The sequence below is a fragment of the Mycetomoellerius zeteki genome, unplaced genomic scaffold (genome assembly GCF_001594055.1).
Source record: "Mycetomoellerius zeteki isolate Tzet28-1 unplaced genomic scaffold, Tzet1.0 scaffold421, whole genome shotgun sequence".
In the NCBI taxonomy this organism is placed as follows: Eukaryota; Metazoa; Arthropoda; class Insecta; order Hymenoptera; family Formicidae; genus Mycetomoellerius; species Mycetomoellerius zeteki.
In genome coordinates, this window is record NW_017257416.1 from 231,815 (window position 1) to 247,273 (window position 15,459).

At 36.5% G+C, this 15,459-nt stretch overlaps 4 protein-coding genes across 5 annotated transcripts in view; 2 read left to right on the top strand and 2 right to left on the bottom strand.

The window, feature by feature from the left end:
* The first annotated feature begins 495 nt into the window (after positions 1–495).
* On the top strand, positions 496–2,962 carry LOC108726459 (DNA topoisomerase 3-alpha). Of its 2 annotated transcripts, XM_018454044.1 has the most exons (5): positions 496–571; positions 732–1,929; positions 1,998–2,220; positions 2,375–2,571; positions 2,746–2,962. In XM_018454044.1, exons 2-5 carry the CDS (start codon positions 1,185–1,187, stop codon positions 2,832–2,834), a joined length of 1,254 nt encoding a protein of 417 aa, XP_018309546.1. In that variant the 5' UTR covers positions 496–571; positions 732–1,184; the 3' UTR covers positions 2,835–2,962. The 2 variants fall into 2 exon arrangements, with proteins under 2 accessions (XP_018309546.1, XP_018309545.1); XM_018454043.1 differs by lacking the exon at positions 496–571 and having other exon boundaries at positions 604–1,929.
* A 33-nt stretch (positions 2,963–2,995) lies between these two features.
* Positions 2,996–3,891, bottom strand: Cby (beta catenin antagonist chibby). The gene is made up of 3 exons (XM_018454045.1): positions 3,601–3,891; positions 3,403–3,518; positions 2,996–3,166 (listed from the first exon to the last, which is right to left on the bottom strand). The coding sequence occupies exons 1-3, from the start codon at positions 3,782–3,784 to the stop codon at positions 3,077–3,079; spliced, it is 390 nt and encodes a 129-aa protein (XP_018309547.1). The 5' UTR covers positions 3,785–3,891; the 3' UTR covers positions 2,996–3,076.
* Positions 3,892–4,744: 853 nt separating this feature from the next.
* Positions 4,745–8,675, top strand: iPLA2-VIA (calcium-independent phospholipase A2 VIA). The gene is made up of 3 exons (XM_018454059.1): positions 4,745–5,316; positions 5,960–6,050; positions 6,213–8,675. Exons 1-3 carry the CDS (start codon positions 5,093–5,095, stop codon positions 8,280–8,282), a joined length of 2,385 nt encoding a protein of 794 aa, XP_018309561.1. The 5' UTR covers positions 4,745–5,092; the 3' UTR covers positions 8,283–8,675.
* Positions 8,676–8,808: 133 nt separating this feature from the next.
* The window catches only part of LOC108726443 (transcription factor SOX-8), a 14,042-nt gene continuing 7,391 nt past the window's right edge, over positions 8,809–15,459 (bottom strand). The window contains exons 2-4 of the mRNA XM_018454016.1: positions 12,823–13,000; positions 11,764–11,851; positions 8,809–10,072 (exon numbers count right to left, since the gene is read on the bottom strand). Coding sequence (XP_018309518.1) covers positions 9,362–10,072; positions 11,764–11,851; positions 12,823–13,000 — 977 coding nt within the window. The 3' untranslated portion in view covers positions 8,809–9,361. The remainder of the gene's footprint in view (positions 10,073–11,763; positions 11,852–12,822; positions 13,001–15,459) is intronic.

The window sequence follows — 15,459 nt, forward strand, 5'->3', positions numbered from 1 at the left end:
TTTTGTTAAATAACGTGACTATATCATTAGTAAATAGTTAATCGTTTAAAATATTTATATACTTTTACATTTAACTTTGCTAATTTCATGTAAAGCAGCTTTTAGTACTGATCTATTATAGTAACCGAATTCGCTATAAGTTTCTTTGTGTCTTATCTAAAGCCTGTTTTTTTTAACTGAATATCTTGTACCATTCATCTCTCCTTACTCTTTCTGTCTTTGTAGAGAGAAGAGGAGATAGGATATCTGTTACAGCGAAGGACAGATTTCCTGACCACACCCTAGGGCGATAAGATAAAGCCATGAGATATCTTATGTCCGGTTGGCTTATGTCCGGTTGACCCTCGGAGTCACGTGTTTACAATGTGATGCGTTATTGGCTTTCGCTTATAGCCAACGTCTTATTGGTCGCTCGCCTGCAACATCTAGCTTAAGTGCGGGATGAAGAAGGGAAGCGTTCCCGTCGGATTCTTTGTGATTCTTTGTAACTGAACCGTTCCAATGAGAAGACGTGTATCGGGATTAAAGCAGTATTCTATTGAACAACTTCAATCGAGGAATCATTAATAAGGTTCTTGATTTTATTATAGTGGTTTTATTTTATATAGTGATTTTATTTTATATCGCGCAAAATTACTGGAAACTTCCTTGTAATCTGCTATTTGCTTGAGCTTCGATGAAGAACTTTTGTTTCCTGTCCTTTTTCTTCTTGTCTCTTATTATTACTTTAGAGAACGAATAATTCGATACTATACTGATAAGCGCTGAGTTGATCAGACCCCCTTACAATCCAGTGATCTACACTTGGAAGCGTGGTACTCTGGAATCGGAAATTCATTGGCCAAGGAAGAAGAAGAAAGCTTCTTGAAAGTTCGTGGCTCGTTTTGCATTGCCCATTTCACGCTCCTATCCGTCTTAAGGTTCCTGACAAATAATTAGAGTATGCCCTTGGGAGTTTGATCCCTTTCTCCTTTCTCTCTCAGAGATTTGATATTACGTCGCCATATCGGCACGTTCGTGAGGATAGATTCGCGCCATTTTACTCTATCCTTTATTTTACAATTGCAAGTAAAATAAAGTCCTATATTGCAAGGATCTAAAATATTTGAAAGTTTCTGACGAAATCTCTCTTGTATTCACAAATATTTTGCGAAAGCCATTAAAAAAGGAGGAAAACAAGGAAGATGGATGTGAAAGAGCAAGGAAACGGTGTGGAAGAAATAATATGTGATATGATAAACGTTTTTGAAAACGTGCAACAGGAAATAAAAATAGAGATGGAAAAATTAAAAGACGAAATAAGGTGTAAGGAAAATGATTGGACAGAGGAAAGAAATAAATTAAAAGAAAGAATAGAGAAATTAGAAGTAAGATGCGAAGAATATGAGATTAAAAACATTGAGATGAAACAGTTAGAAGGAACGGAGATGATGGATAGTGAAAAAGAAGATGTGGAATGTGTATGGGATAGGAAAACAGAGATAATAAAAGAATGGCTTGACAAATTAACGAAAGATGTAATGCAAGATGAGGGAAAGAAAAATAATATGAGGGACGCATTGATCTCTACTACTACTCCAAGTACATCCCAATTGCAAAGTACTCAGCTAGCTTCTATTAGCACAGACTTTGTTCGAAATAATAACTATACTGACTTGATCGGAACACCTAGCACATCCGGAAGATATGCGCAAAACCAGAATTCGAACGTTTTTCAATTGAATGAATCAAATAGGCCAAATACTGCCAATAGCAGTACAGTATCAAAGGAGAGAAAAAATCATACTTCTTCGATTAATTTCGGTGATTTCAAATATTTTGCGAACAAATCAAATCAATCTGCGTCCAGTAATTCTCGCAACGCTAACATTATGTGTTATTGTAAAAAGCCTGCAGTTCAAAGAGCTCAAAAAGTTGGACTGAATAAGAGTAAGTGATAACCGTATATAAATATAATTTGTCGCGTAAGTTACTTTGGATAATATTTGTAATTCCAGAACGTATATTTTGCTACAAATGCAGTGAAAACGTTTGCAACTTTCACAAATGGGTAAATGAGGATAGTGTAAAATCTGAAGGTAATGCAGGGAAGAAACGTTCAATGGTATCTAGACCGGATGTAAATAGGGATAATAACTTTTCTCGCGCTAGCACTTCTAGGGACAATTGGGACAACCCCTCAATGAATGTTATGTGCAACTGTAATCAGCCCGCTGAAAAGTGAGTAAAATCTCCGATCAGAAAGAACGATAAAATTTTTTACGATAAACAACACATGACGTCAATAATTAATTAATGAATTGAAGTCTTAATGTTGCTAATTAGCAGCTTCATTATGTATCTAATACAAAAATAATTTTGCGCGTTTTTTTAGGATGGCGGTTTACAGAGATAGCCCTAAAAAAGGACGACTGTTTTATAGATGTCCCAAGGGTTCAAACTCTACTTGTAATTTTTTCAAGTGGGCAGATAAGAATGATAGCGAAGTTCCTCAAAACGCCAATGCCTTCAAAATTCCCAAACTTACGCCTATCAAGGGCAAGAGAAAATGCGGAATTTGCGGAATAGAAGGTAATAAAGAAGCAAGTTTAAAGAATTCATCTTTTTTGTTATCTTTTCTTTTCTCCTTTTATTTCTTTTATTAATTTTTTAAAAATAATATATTTTTATTATTCTCAATTACATCTATTAGATTCAATTTATACATATTATATTTTACATTTTGCGTTATATATTCTTTCACAGGTCACATGAGATACAAATGTCCAAATGTGGTCTCTTTCGCACGTTATGCTTCCCTCATGAGTTACATCAATGAATTTTTTCCAAAATAGTAACGTAAATAATATACAGTTGTAACGATTAGCGTTATAAAAAGCTTAATTAGAATGGAGAAGTGTCACACATTTTTATCTGATTTAAATTTTGCCTTTTAACTCTTTTACAAGTATTAAGACTTCTATTTGAAAAGAAGTTTGATAAAAGATAAATTATTATTTTATAGTTTTTATTTATATCTTAGTTTTATAGTTTCTATAATTTGTATCCTAGTAAGCAAATAACAATGTTTAATGGATCAAACGACAACTCGTTTGTTGAGAGAAAAATTTTTTAGTTTCTCTAATTCTTCCTTTTGTGAGTGAACTTCAGCAGTTGTTTGTGTTAACTGTAAAAAATTAACGTAAAATGTAACTTGACACTTATCATTATATGCTTTTATTAACATTCTGCTATACATTGATAAACTGTTTCCTTGTATACATATATATACTTTATATTTATATTCAATATTATATATTATTATATATTATTATATACACACAGTATTATATATTATTATATATTATATATTGTTTCAGAAATTTATAATTTTTTAATTGGTGCTATATAAAAAAAGATTACCATGTCTAAAAGTACGTCAAACTTTAGCTTTAACAGATTATTCTCTTCCTCCAGTCGTCTCACTTCCTTTTTTAATTTTTCATTCTCTTTGAAAGTACCTCCCACTTTACCAGACTCTAAAGCAAAATTATCCATTTTTTTAATTATTTAAGATAAAAATGCAAAAAGTTTGTGCTTGGTAAATAGAACGTTATTCACCTGGAATCCACAGGCCAGCCTCAAAAACAGCTTCCTGATCTCCAAGACGGAGGCGTATAGGGCCCACTTCCGGGCCGAGTTCCTTCTCTATTCGTTTAGGACTTAAATTTTTATTTGCCAGGAAAACGGATGCCTTCCTAGTTGGCGTCTTCTTAGGGGAAAACTTATTGAAAAATAACGGCATCGCTAAGTGGTTTTTAAGACTAGCATGGACAAGCAGACAGTTTACCTAGTCATTACAAAAAAGAATAATGGAACTTCGAACGCGGTAATCACTGTCTTACATTATAAATATTTTGTAACATCTTAAACAATATTTTTTATATATCATTTATCTTTAAATTTCTTTTCACAGTTGAAACTGCTGCACAAAACGCGAAATGCGTCATGTTTGTTTATCCTGCCGTTGCCTTGGCAATCCTTTTAAATTGGAAATGGAAGAGCTTACTATCGACTATCGAAAGATCGATTGTCTTTCCGATATTCAGTTCGATTAATTTCTATGTCTTTTTTTAATGTTGCCGGCTTTATTTACAAAAATCCTCCAGAATTCTGAAGAAATCAATTGTAGGTCTATTTAATTAATAATTGTAGTTTGCGTCGCTTGTACTTTTTGCACTCAACATCTTTGCTTTCTCTTTCTTTAACATCTGAATATATATTTATCCAAAATTAATATATTTCATTGTAAGATTTAAAATATTTCACAAATTTTTCATGAAATATTTCTAAAATATTAATATGTCCAGGAAGTTTTTTAAATATCTTTTTCTTACAACATTTGTACATTTCTAAAGTGTTTTTGTAAAACGTTTTAATGCAATATTTTTAAATATTTTACAAATGTTTATAAAATATTTCAACAAATAATTCACATAAATATTTCATGTTGTCTTATTCTTTTTTAGCTGAACTTTTCGTACGATTCATCTTTTCTCTTTTTCTTTTCAGCATGAAAAGAAAAAGAAAACGGTAAAAGATGAACTGTGCAAAAATAACTAAAAAAGAACAATCCTTTTTGATTTGGGTACTTGGTATCTTTGCCGCGCGAGGTCTCTCAGCTCGCTTTGCTGTACCAAGTACGGTGCTTGTACTTTGTTAACCTTATTCCCTGTCATTATTATCCATGCTGTCGTTCGCTTGAGACTACGTTTACACGGATCGATTTACGCCGAAGTTATAACAATGTTAGGAAACTGGCCAATCGCAGTCATTCTATTCTTCAGAGGAATAGCTATGATTGGCCAGTTTCATAACATCGATGTTATAACTTCGGCGTAAATCGAGCCGTGTAAACGTAGTCTGAGAAAATAACGTAAACGGTCGAACGACAGCGACGAGACGGAAAGGCAGGGTATAAAGTACAGGCGAACTGTTATGCTGTGTTTTTGCAACACAATGAGTAACGGGAAGTTGTGTAACGTTTTCGCGCGGTAGAAGCATCCGCGTCTCACTCCCGTTCGCTCGTCTCGTCATCAGCGTCGATACCACCATGGCCTGGCTCGGCACGATCGCGAACAACGTTCTGAGGAACATCGTCTTCTCGGACACGCCGCCGAACGTCGTTCAGGAGGTGCGTCCGGAACAGTACAGCGATCGGCATATACACTCCCGTGAGGACGGTATCGTTCTCTATGGGCTTGGTGGTAAGAATCAGGATAAATACGAGATCGTCCTGCACAGGCCCTGTACGGAGACCTTACATCAAGCATACAGGTATATCTTATTATTGATTTATTTTGGCGTGAAAGAATATTGTAATTATGTTATTTATTTTGTAAATTATTTGAAATATATAAATAACTACGCATAACCATTCTACTGTTCGTTCTAATGCTAAGAAAAGTGATTGAGTACTCATTGTCAATTACCTTTTTTTCCTTTAATGGTTTTAAAATATATTCATTATAAATTTAAAAAAAATTTATTATGTATTCAAAAGAAATTTTCTTTTGAAGAATACAAATTTTATTGAAGTGATTTTACAATGAGTAAATCTTGAATTTATTTTTAGTAATTTTGATTGAAATATATAATTGCTTATTAGGATTCAGAATATATTTTGAATAAATTTGATGTTTGTGATAGACTTGTGGATATATGAACTTTTAAAAAAATTTGAAGAAAAACAAGTAAATTATATTTAAATACAATAATATTTTTCTGTACGTAATTATTGTTTTCTTGGAAGCAGCCATTGCCATTTAAGTTGATAATGCTCACAAAAATAATATTTGTCTTGAATTTATCTGCTGATGGCAGAATGTTTGTATTTTCTATTATCTGTCTATCATTTTTCTGTTGATTTTTATTGAATTTTCAATACTTGGATATCTTCTTGACTTTTAAATATTTTCAGTCTGTTTCGATCGGAAACTCTAGATGATGCGGAGACAAGATTCTTAATATATAAAGACAAAGTCCCTGTACTTGTACAGACAGTGCGTGAGGTAATGTTTCTTTACATTTTATTTATATACAGTGTACTTTAAAGAAATGATATGTTCCCATATTATATATTTTTATCTTTCATACACAATTTAAAAATGATTTGTTATTTAAGAAAATTTTATATTTATAATTAACAATTAATCTTATTGTTTTTCTCTAAGATGTGCTATGTTGGAAAAATTCAAAAACTCTGCGATACTCTGGTAGAACACCCCACATGGACTCTAGCACATTTAGCAGCCTACTTTGCCCTCCATGATGCATTCACGCACGCGATCGTCAACAGTCAGCTCAACAGCGGCGATTCAGAAACTGGTATCTCGCCCCTGCAAGTCGCCGTACAAACTAATAATTTGCGCACCGTCGAGATGCTGATAGCAGCGAAGAGTTCGCTGGAACATCTGGATCATAATGCGAACACGGTTTATCATTACGCGGCTACATCAACCAAAGAGATCATTCTTGCTCTGGGCTCGGGTCTTCCAAACAGTTTGAACAGTCGTAACAGCAACGGTCACACCCCCATGCATGTCGCTTGCCTGAACGATAAGCCCGAATGTGTAAAAGCGCTCCTGCTAATCGGTGCCGACGTAAACATACCTGCTTCCGAGGGCCAGCCTTCCAGTCCCGGTTATGTTGGCGATTTCTTTCTACACAACAAGCCGAATGTGCTTCACGCAGAGGACATGAAATTCGGCGGCACACCATTACACTGGTCACGTAGTCGCGAAGTGATCACGGCGCTGATCGACACCAACTGCGACATCGACGCGCTCAACTTCAACGGGCGTACTGCTCTGCATGTAATGGTGATGCGTAAACGGCTGCCCTGCGTGGTCGCCCTGCTGAGTCATATGGCGTCCGTCAACATTGTCGATAACGACGGCAACACGCCGCTGCATCTTGCGGTGGAGGCAGAGACACCGGCCATCGTAGAGGCGCTTATCGGCTTCGGCTCCGACATCGACGCGCGGAACTGGAAGGCGGAAACGCCTAGGCACAAAGCGAACGTTGATACTACCGAAGGTAACAAGATAATCTACCTGCTGCATGCGGTAGGCGCGCAAAAATGTCCATCGGAGATGAAAGATTGTCATCTCGGCTGCAAGCATGACGAGAATTATACCGGTATCGCGCCGTCGGAACCGCCACAGTATGTACCGCGCACGATTCTCGATCAGATGCTTCATGTATCTGGCATGGAGAAAATGGCCGAGCATGGAAACCATATCGAGGGTGGTAGATTACTTTGTCTCGATGGTGGCGGTATTCGGGGATTAGTACTCATACAGACGCTGCTGGAGATCGAGTCGGTGTTGCGCAAACCCGTGGTACAGTGCTTTGATTGGATAGCCGGCACGTCTACTGGCGGTATCCTGGCGCTCGGCCTCGCCGCGGGTAAGTCCCTACGGGAATGTCAAGCTCTTTACTTTCGTATCAAGGAGAACGCCTTCGTGGGCTCGCGACCTTACAATAGTGAGGGTTTGGAGAAGGTGTTGAAGGAGTGCCTCGGCGCCAACACCGTCATGGCGAACATCCAGAAACCAAAAATAATGATCACGGGCGTACTCGCCGATCGTAAGCCTGTGGATCTTCATCTATTCCGCAACTACGAGGCGCCTAGCGTGATCTTGAAGTTACCAGAGAACGGAATGTTCAAATCGACATTATCGCCACAGGAGCAGTTACTTTGGAAAGCGGCGAGAGCCACCGGTGCGGCGCCGTCGTATTTCCGGGCGTTTGGCCGTTTTCTGGACGGTGGTTTGATCGCTAACAATCCTACCCTGGATGCTATGACGGAGATCCACGAGTACAATTTGGCGCTGAAGGCTACTAACCGTGAGAATAAGGTGATACCGCTGTCGTTGGTGGTCTCTCTCGGCACGGGACTCATACCGACCACGTACACTCTGAATGAGATCGACGTTTTCCGGCCGGAGAGTCTCTGGGACACCGCCAAGCTCGCGTTCGGTATGTCTGCGCTGGGCACGCTGCTGGTCGATCAGGCGACAGCCAGCGACGGCCGCGTGGTCGATCGCGCTCGCACCTGGTGCTCCATGATCGGCGTACCATACTACAGATTCAATCCGCAACTATCGACGGAAGTTGGCATGGACGAGAAGAGCGACGAGATATTAGTGCATATGATCTGGAACGCGAAGGCGTTCATGCACGCGAATCGAGACGTGGTGCAGGAATTGGCAACTATTATTGGACGCGACTCCAGTTAAGAAAAGGATTAAGGAAAAAGATTAAGGAGTATTATCCGTCGTCGAAAAAAAAGTACCTGGTTGCGGAATCGTCTCACGCGCACATACACATTCACGTTTGATGTAATTATCGACGATTTACCGCTGATTCGGTTAATGATTACATAATTAGTATAGCAATTATCTCGTTACGTAGCGTGTATTATAGTTACTTCTTCACCGGTACTTGCCGCCAATGTCTTGACAAATGTGATATTAGATTGCCTTTTTTCTGCTCACGTTGTAGACACGATTTGTGTGAGACGCTTACATGTACTCGCATATTTCCTTTTCTTTTCATAATTTTAACTCAGTCGTGATTAAATTTTTCTCCTAGTCACTAGGAATATTATGAGATGATACATTTTAGTTAATATATACACATTAATATATACATTATCATTTTTTATGTAATTTATAAATCTATTCGTAAGTTCTGCATTAAAAATGTTTCCTATTGTTTTTTTTTGCGAATAGTTTCGAAAAACTTAAACATTTCATATTGAACTTTATAACTCAAGAGTGCTTAGATAGATTTGTTTTATTTGTGTCACAGAGTTTACAGAAAAGAATAAATTAAAAAAAAAGAATTACAAGGCGATCGAATGATATATCTCGCTTTGCAAAATAAAGTATCAATTTAATGTTATCAATTTATTGTTAAGTACAATAACCGGTATCGTTTAAGTACTTTACAGAGTTTCATTAAGCGCACGATACCCGATTGAATTAAATCTCGCTGGATCCTAACGATCGTCTACGCTCGAAGTTTATCAAGCGCACACACATCCACACATACATACACACGCCGCTGCAAAATTCTTGCATAACATCAAGACTCGAGTGAAACACGATTCGCAGTCAGAGGGGAGGATGACATGATCTTGATTTTATCAGAAACATTGTCTCGACCAATTTGTTCATAGAAAAAATAGTTTTCTATCCGAGATTGGCAATAGATAACGATTTTATTTTACTCGATATGCACCGTGTAGTCTCATTCAATCTTATGAAAATCTTCAAGAATAGTCTCGTGTCGCCTCCCATCTTCTGCTCACAATCTATCGGGGTCCCATGTAGTACGGCGGTTGTGCCATGGACGCCGATATGTAAGGGTAAAAAGAGGGATGCGTCGACACACTCTGTGGCTGGTAGTCGTTCTCTTCGCCGTGTACGGTGTATCCCTCCGTGGTAGGGTAGTATTGTCCATGTACACAGGTGTAGGACGCCTTCGCAGCGGCTGCGGCCACGGCCGCGCCGCTGTTCATCTCCGCGGAGTACTTGAGACCATCCGGATATCCCTTGGCTTCCGGGTATTTGGGCAGATCATAGGGTTTGGCCTGCAGATCCGGATACTTGGTCGCCGCCGACTCATGATGGTGATGGTATTTTGTACCGACCATCTCGTGGTGATATTTGGTGCCGGTCATCTCGTGATGGTACTTAGCTACTTCGTGGCACTTTGCCTCGGCGTAGCTTCTGGCTGTCGTCTCGTACGTCGACTTGTTGGGATGATCGACAGCGGGATACTTGGCGACTGTCTCGTTGACCCAGACCGGTCGAGCTAAGTCGTAAGCGCTAGACTTCGGTTCGTGATAAGCCGTCGGTCGCTCGTACGCCTTCACACCAGCGTCCGGATATAGGCGAGCGTAAGTGCAGTCCGAGGAACTGGCCGAGGAGTCGAGGGAGGTCCCCGGTGATGGAAGTCCACCCCTGTGCACGATAATACCCATTTGATCGTCGGACTTCGGCTTCCTGCGACGAGGTTGATACTATGAACGATATCACATTGTGTTTGAATTAGTTATCTCAAGATAGGTCTCGCTGGAATCATATTGCGTTACAAGTAGTGAAAAATTATATCAATTCTTTTTTTGTGCTGTATATTGAACATTGAAATATTTTGTGTAATTTTTTGATGCGGCCCGATATGATTGCAGTGAAGAATTAATTTAATTTTGAAGACAACGTTTTATTTAATATATTAATATATTAAATAAATATATTAATATATTTATTTAATATATTTAATGTCCTGCTCTGAAATCTGTTAAATAATCCATAAATAAATTAACATTGTAATTTAGTAAATGGACACAAAAATAAGACCGTGTAACAAATTTAAATAACAAAATTTCAAAGTTTTATGTTTTGTCCTGTACGTCTCGGTCCATTTTGTATTCTGCTCATTTTATATTTAATGCTATGTTTTTTTAATTACAGGTACCTTTAGACATCCTTTTATGCGTATAGTTTTGTCTTTCATGCATATTATACATGTAATTTACATTTCTTGTTATTAATAAACTTGTATAATCGCAATAAAGTTATTGTTATTACAAAATCTACGAAATTACATAACCAGATAAATTAAACGAATTAGATTAATTCGGAAATTGTCATCTGATCTTTTTTACGTAAACGATCACCTGAGGTATTTTTACATCCTAATTAAAATCACTATTATTAACAATATTAAATGTACATTATTGTTTTTCGATTTATTAGTATTTCATTTAAGAAAATGGATATGAATTTAATCATAATTTTTTTTAAAAAAGAAATCAAATATTAAATAGAATAAGTATGTTAAATAGCTTTATTATAACAAATATTTCTAAAAAAATTAAGATTTTAATTAATATAACACTTTTGAAAGTTTTTTTAAACAATATTTTACAATTCATATTTTTTCGCCGCTGAGATATAAAAATATTCCAAATGATTATTAGATTAGCGGGTAAATTAGACAAGTAATTTTTTCTTTTTTCAACAAAGCTACATTGTTGATAAATCTTTAATGTCAAATTTAATCTAACTTAAGTCGTCTTTCCTGCTCAATATATCATTATTTTATACTAAAACAATGATTAAATTTGACACTATATAAGTGTCAATTTAATGTCACTATATAAGTGTCATTATATAGTATCAAATTTAATCATTGTTTTAGCATAAAATAATGATAATTATATTGAGTAGGAGCGGTAAGAGCAGTGGCGACTTAAATTAAGTTAAACATGACACTATAAATTTAACAATGTGCTTGAAACCGGTAAAAGCTCCGCTTTTTCCGCATCCCGTTCGCCGCGTCTCGTCACCGCTGCTCGACTTTCTCGCCTCGCATGGAGCGGCGACACGGATGGCTTCATCGCGGTGAATTCATTTCCCCTTCTCGTAAATCATCGCGCCGACGCGCAGCGCGGTAGGATTCAAATCGCTCGGATGATCGAGCCTCGATTAACCACTCGAGTATTCTGAGAGACGAATGCGCGTTTTGCATGCGCTAATTCGTTCCGCCATCTCGCGCGAATCGGGCCGCTCGATCGCGAACCGGTCGTGCGATTTCGTAACGCACGAGATACATTCCTCATATTATTCCTAATGATGCGCGATTAAGGCGCGAATGCGTAATTCCGCCGCGACTGTATGTCGTCAATCGGTTAATTCGGCGGTTATTTACCTTGTAATGCGGATGCTGCTTCTTGTGTGCGTTCCGCAGTCTCTCGGCTTCCTCGATGAACGGCTGCTTCTCGCCATCGCTCAGGATCCTGCGACAAAATACAATTCACAATCTCCGGTATTATTACCTGCTTAAGTATCGAACTTTATGCACGGAAAAGACAGTTTTGCTGAAAAGAGAGAGTACATATCTAAAATTTTAACTATTAGAGAATTTCTTAAGACCGTAAATGTGATTATACAACAAGAAATAAAGCCTTTAACGGTCAAGCTGGATCTTAAATGCTTATATAAGATAATTTGATGTGAATTATGAATTTATATACTACACATGTAGTTATTTAAACTGCGCGCTGAAATGATTTTTCAGTCTTGAAACGCAAATGAACTATTGTAGTAATATTACAAATTAAATTGACTAAAACAATTTAATAGTTTGATGCTCATAGTCGTCTTAGAAAGATTTTAATGATACTGAATAAAATAAAATTTAGCTAAATACCGAATTCAAAATAATTATTTTAATTTTTTGCAACATTACTTATCATGCTTGAGATTGCTATACATAATTATTTTGATAGTTCAACAAAATAATTTTTAAATTTTTAAATACTTGAGGCAAATCATTTTTTCCGTGGAATAGAAGAATTGATTTAATTTAAAAAAAAAACGATTATCAATATTCCTTCGTTTGATTCTTCTACTTTTAGGAAAGCTTTATTCGCTCTTTAGATGATCTGTGGATTAAAATAATTAATGCGATTTAAAGTATTATTGTAAAACATATTTATAGAACTTTAAAATCATATCCCGATTGTATACAATAACGATGTATATATTGAGAAATAACAATTCGAGAAGAATAAATTAATGCTGAAGTACATTCTTTCACTTACTCCTTTTACAGACTAATCTCATCATAAATACATAGAACGAAAGTTATGATAATTTAGAGCTACACAAAGATCTTGAAATCATCCTGTAATAAAATGCAAACTACGACTCGATTTCTTTGACAATAACATGCATCTACCTACAGGTTCGGTCAAAGCTAAATTACCTCCACAATTTTCCCAGCGTCTTGGACAGCTCGGCGTTGTGCAATTGTGGATACTGGTCGGCTAGTCTTCGCCTTGCCGCCTGTGCCCACACCATGAAGGCGTTCATCGGGCGCTTCACGTGGGCGCTTCTTCGTCCGCCGGCGCGCGAAGTCACCGGAAGTAACGTCCAATCGTAACCTGCAAATATACAGCATATGATGAGACTCGTAATCTATATACATACAATTTCCGAAATCTTTGGAAGAAAGAAATTACAAGGCTTTGCATATCATCATCCTAGAAAAAAATTCGCTTTATATCAAATTCGATAAAATTATTTACCTTATAAAATACCCAAGTAACACAGCAGCCAGCTAAAAAAGCGATTATATGCGCTTTTTTAATGCTTTGTTAACGCTTTATAAGCGCTATGTGCCGCTTGGGTACAGTTTTAGTATTTAAAACAAAAATATTTTCCAGAAACAACTATTTTGTTATTGAAACAATATATATTTTTGACATTATAGAGGATACACCATTTTTAAAAATTTGGTACATGTACGCATTTTTAAAATCGAGCTTAATTCAACAATGTTCTATATTGAAACCATATTTTATAAGGTATATGACTTAACTTAAATTTAATAACTTAAATTTATTTATAACTTAGCATAAGATTCAATAAATACGCGAATTTTAGAAGTATCTTCAATATTATATCAAGCAATGAGAAAAAAAAACACCAAGAAATAAAGTCGAGTTCTTCTTCATTGACTATCGAAAGATTATTTAAGATTCAATAATATTGGTGTTTTTTTTTTCATCGCTTTATATAATATCTATATCTTAATTAATTAAAATCAGTTTGTCCTGATATATTTTATTTCATCGTAAGGAAAGCAACTACGAAAAGATACGTTATAAACGGCACATGATAACGGAATTGTTTGGCTCTTGTATCTCGCCTTCCTCGCACAGGCACCGGAAGTAGTCCTGTCCGCGGAATTGGATTGTAAAGGAATACGAGATAAAACTACACCTGTATCCTCGTGGCTCGTGCGGCCGATTCGACCAACATTTGTTAGCGCTGTCGGTCTCTCTTCCCTTTTTCTGTCTCTTTTTTATTTAACTTCTTTACGAAGAACACGATAGGACTTTTATGACTTGAAAATCGTACAAAGAAAGAGAGAGAGAGAGAGAACGAGCACACGTTCTTTTATTGTTCTCTCGTGATTTTTTCGCATTAAGAAACTAATTATTATTACTATTCGTTTTCTCTCAAACGCAAATAGCTAACTGGAATCTTGGATCATCGCATGGGTCAACTCTGCAGGATTTGGTATTTTCAGTAAAGAAAACTCTATCTCTTGTTCGGAAGACGTAAACGTCATTAATTTATGAACACGTGAGGACAATTAAAAAATAAAAAATAGCCTGTTCCGATTTTAAATACCGAAAAAATACCGAGTTTCTTTTTCTAATTAGAATTGAACATCAATTTTAGTAAGAAAAAAATATTTTACTTTTAAAACATTGAATATTTTTTCGCTTTGCAGCAATTAAATTTACATTTCTCGTGTCGTATCTTATATTTAGAAAATTCGGTTGAATTAAACTGCGGGCGTAACACATCAGTGGATATGATAGGATCGAAGTTTATTACGAAGCAGCCCTACTTATGTGGTCGAGATGTTAAGTGACGTAAGTGCTCCGGATTACCGAAAATTCCGCGCCGCTTAATAAGGATTCGGCTCCGGATGTGGATTCCTACATTTCACTTCGTGGGAAAAGAGCTCGCAGCAAGCCCGAGGTCGTAAAACCTTGTCTCCCTTCGAACAAATGTATACCGACTTATGTAAATCTGTCCTGTGCTCTCACTGCGGTCTCCTAAATCTTAATTCCCCAGTCCGAAAGAGCGCAGTCTGGCTCAAATTGGTGGAGGCAGACCCAGAAGAATGAGGAAGAGCTTGGGATGCAAGGCGGTAATTAGGCCGGTTCGGAAATTGCGTAATATCCCGTGTGTGTAAGATTGATGAAATTGACTTTAGAGCTAGCAATTAGACTTTCGTCTTACAACATATCCTTTTCTTCATACGACTGAAAATTACTTATATTCCTTTCTAATGTCGATTAACTTTAATCTCGGTTATTACTTATTTTTTATTTCTTAGTTCTAAGAATTATAAAAAGATAAGATAAAGATTGAATTAAGGATGTATCTGAGATACAATCGTTGACAAAAGTCCCCCAAATTGGAAATATTTGCATAACTCCGCCAAACGTGTAGTAAATCTAGTGATAACACACTTATATAAATGGTAGATAATACAATATATTTATTTTTAAAAAGTTATTTTTGCTACACTTACATAGTCTGCCAGTGATTTACGCATTTCAAAAACCGCAAAATTGTTATGAATAATAATTTCTCTGAAATCGTGTTGTGAAAATTAATCTAATTTTGCAAAAAATTCCAGTAATTTAGGATCTGTACGTACAAAAAAAATTAAATTTCTGGTATTATTTCTTCAATACTTTTATTACTAATTACATTCGACAAAGTTGCATTTCCCATAAGAAAATGTCTCTTATAGAACTTTAATACTAATACTGGCCAATTAATCACTTATTTTCACACACACACACACACACACACA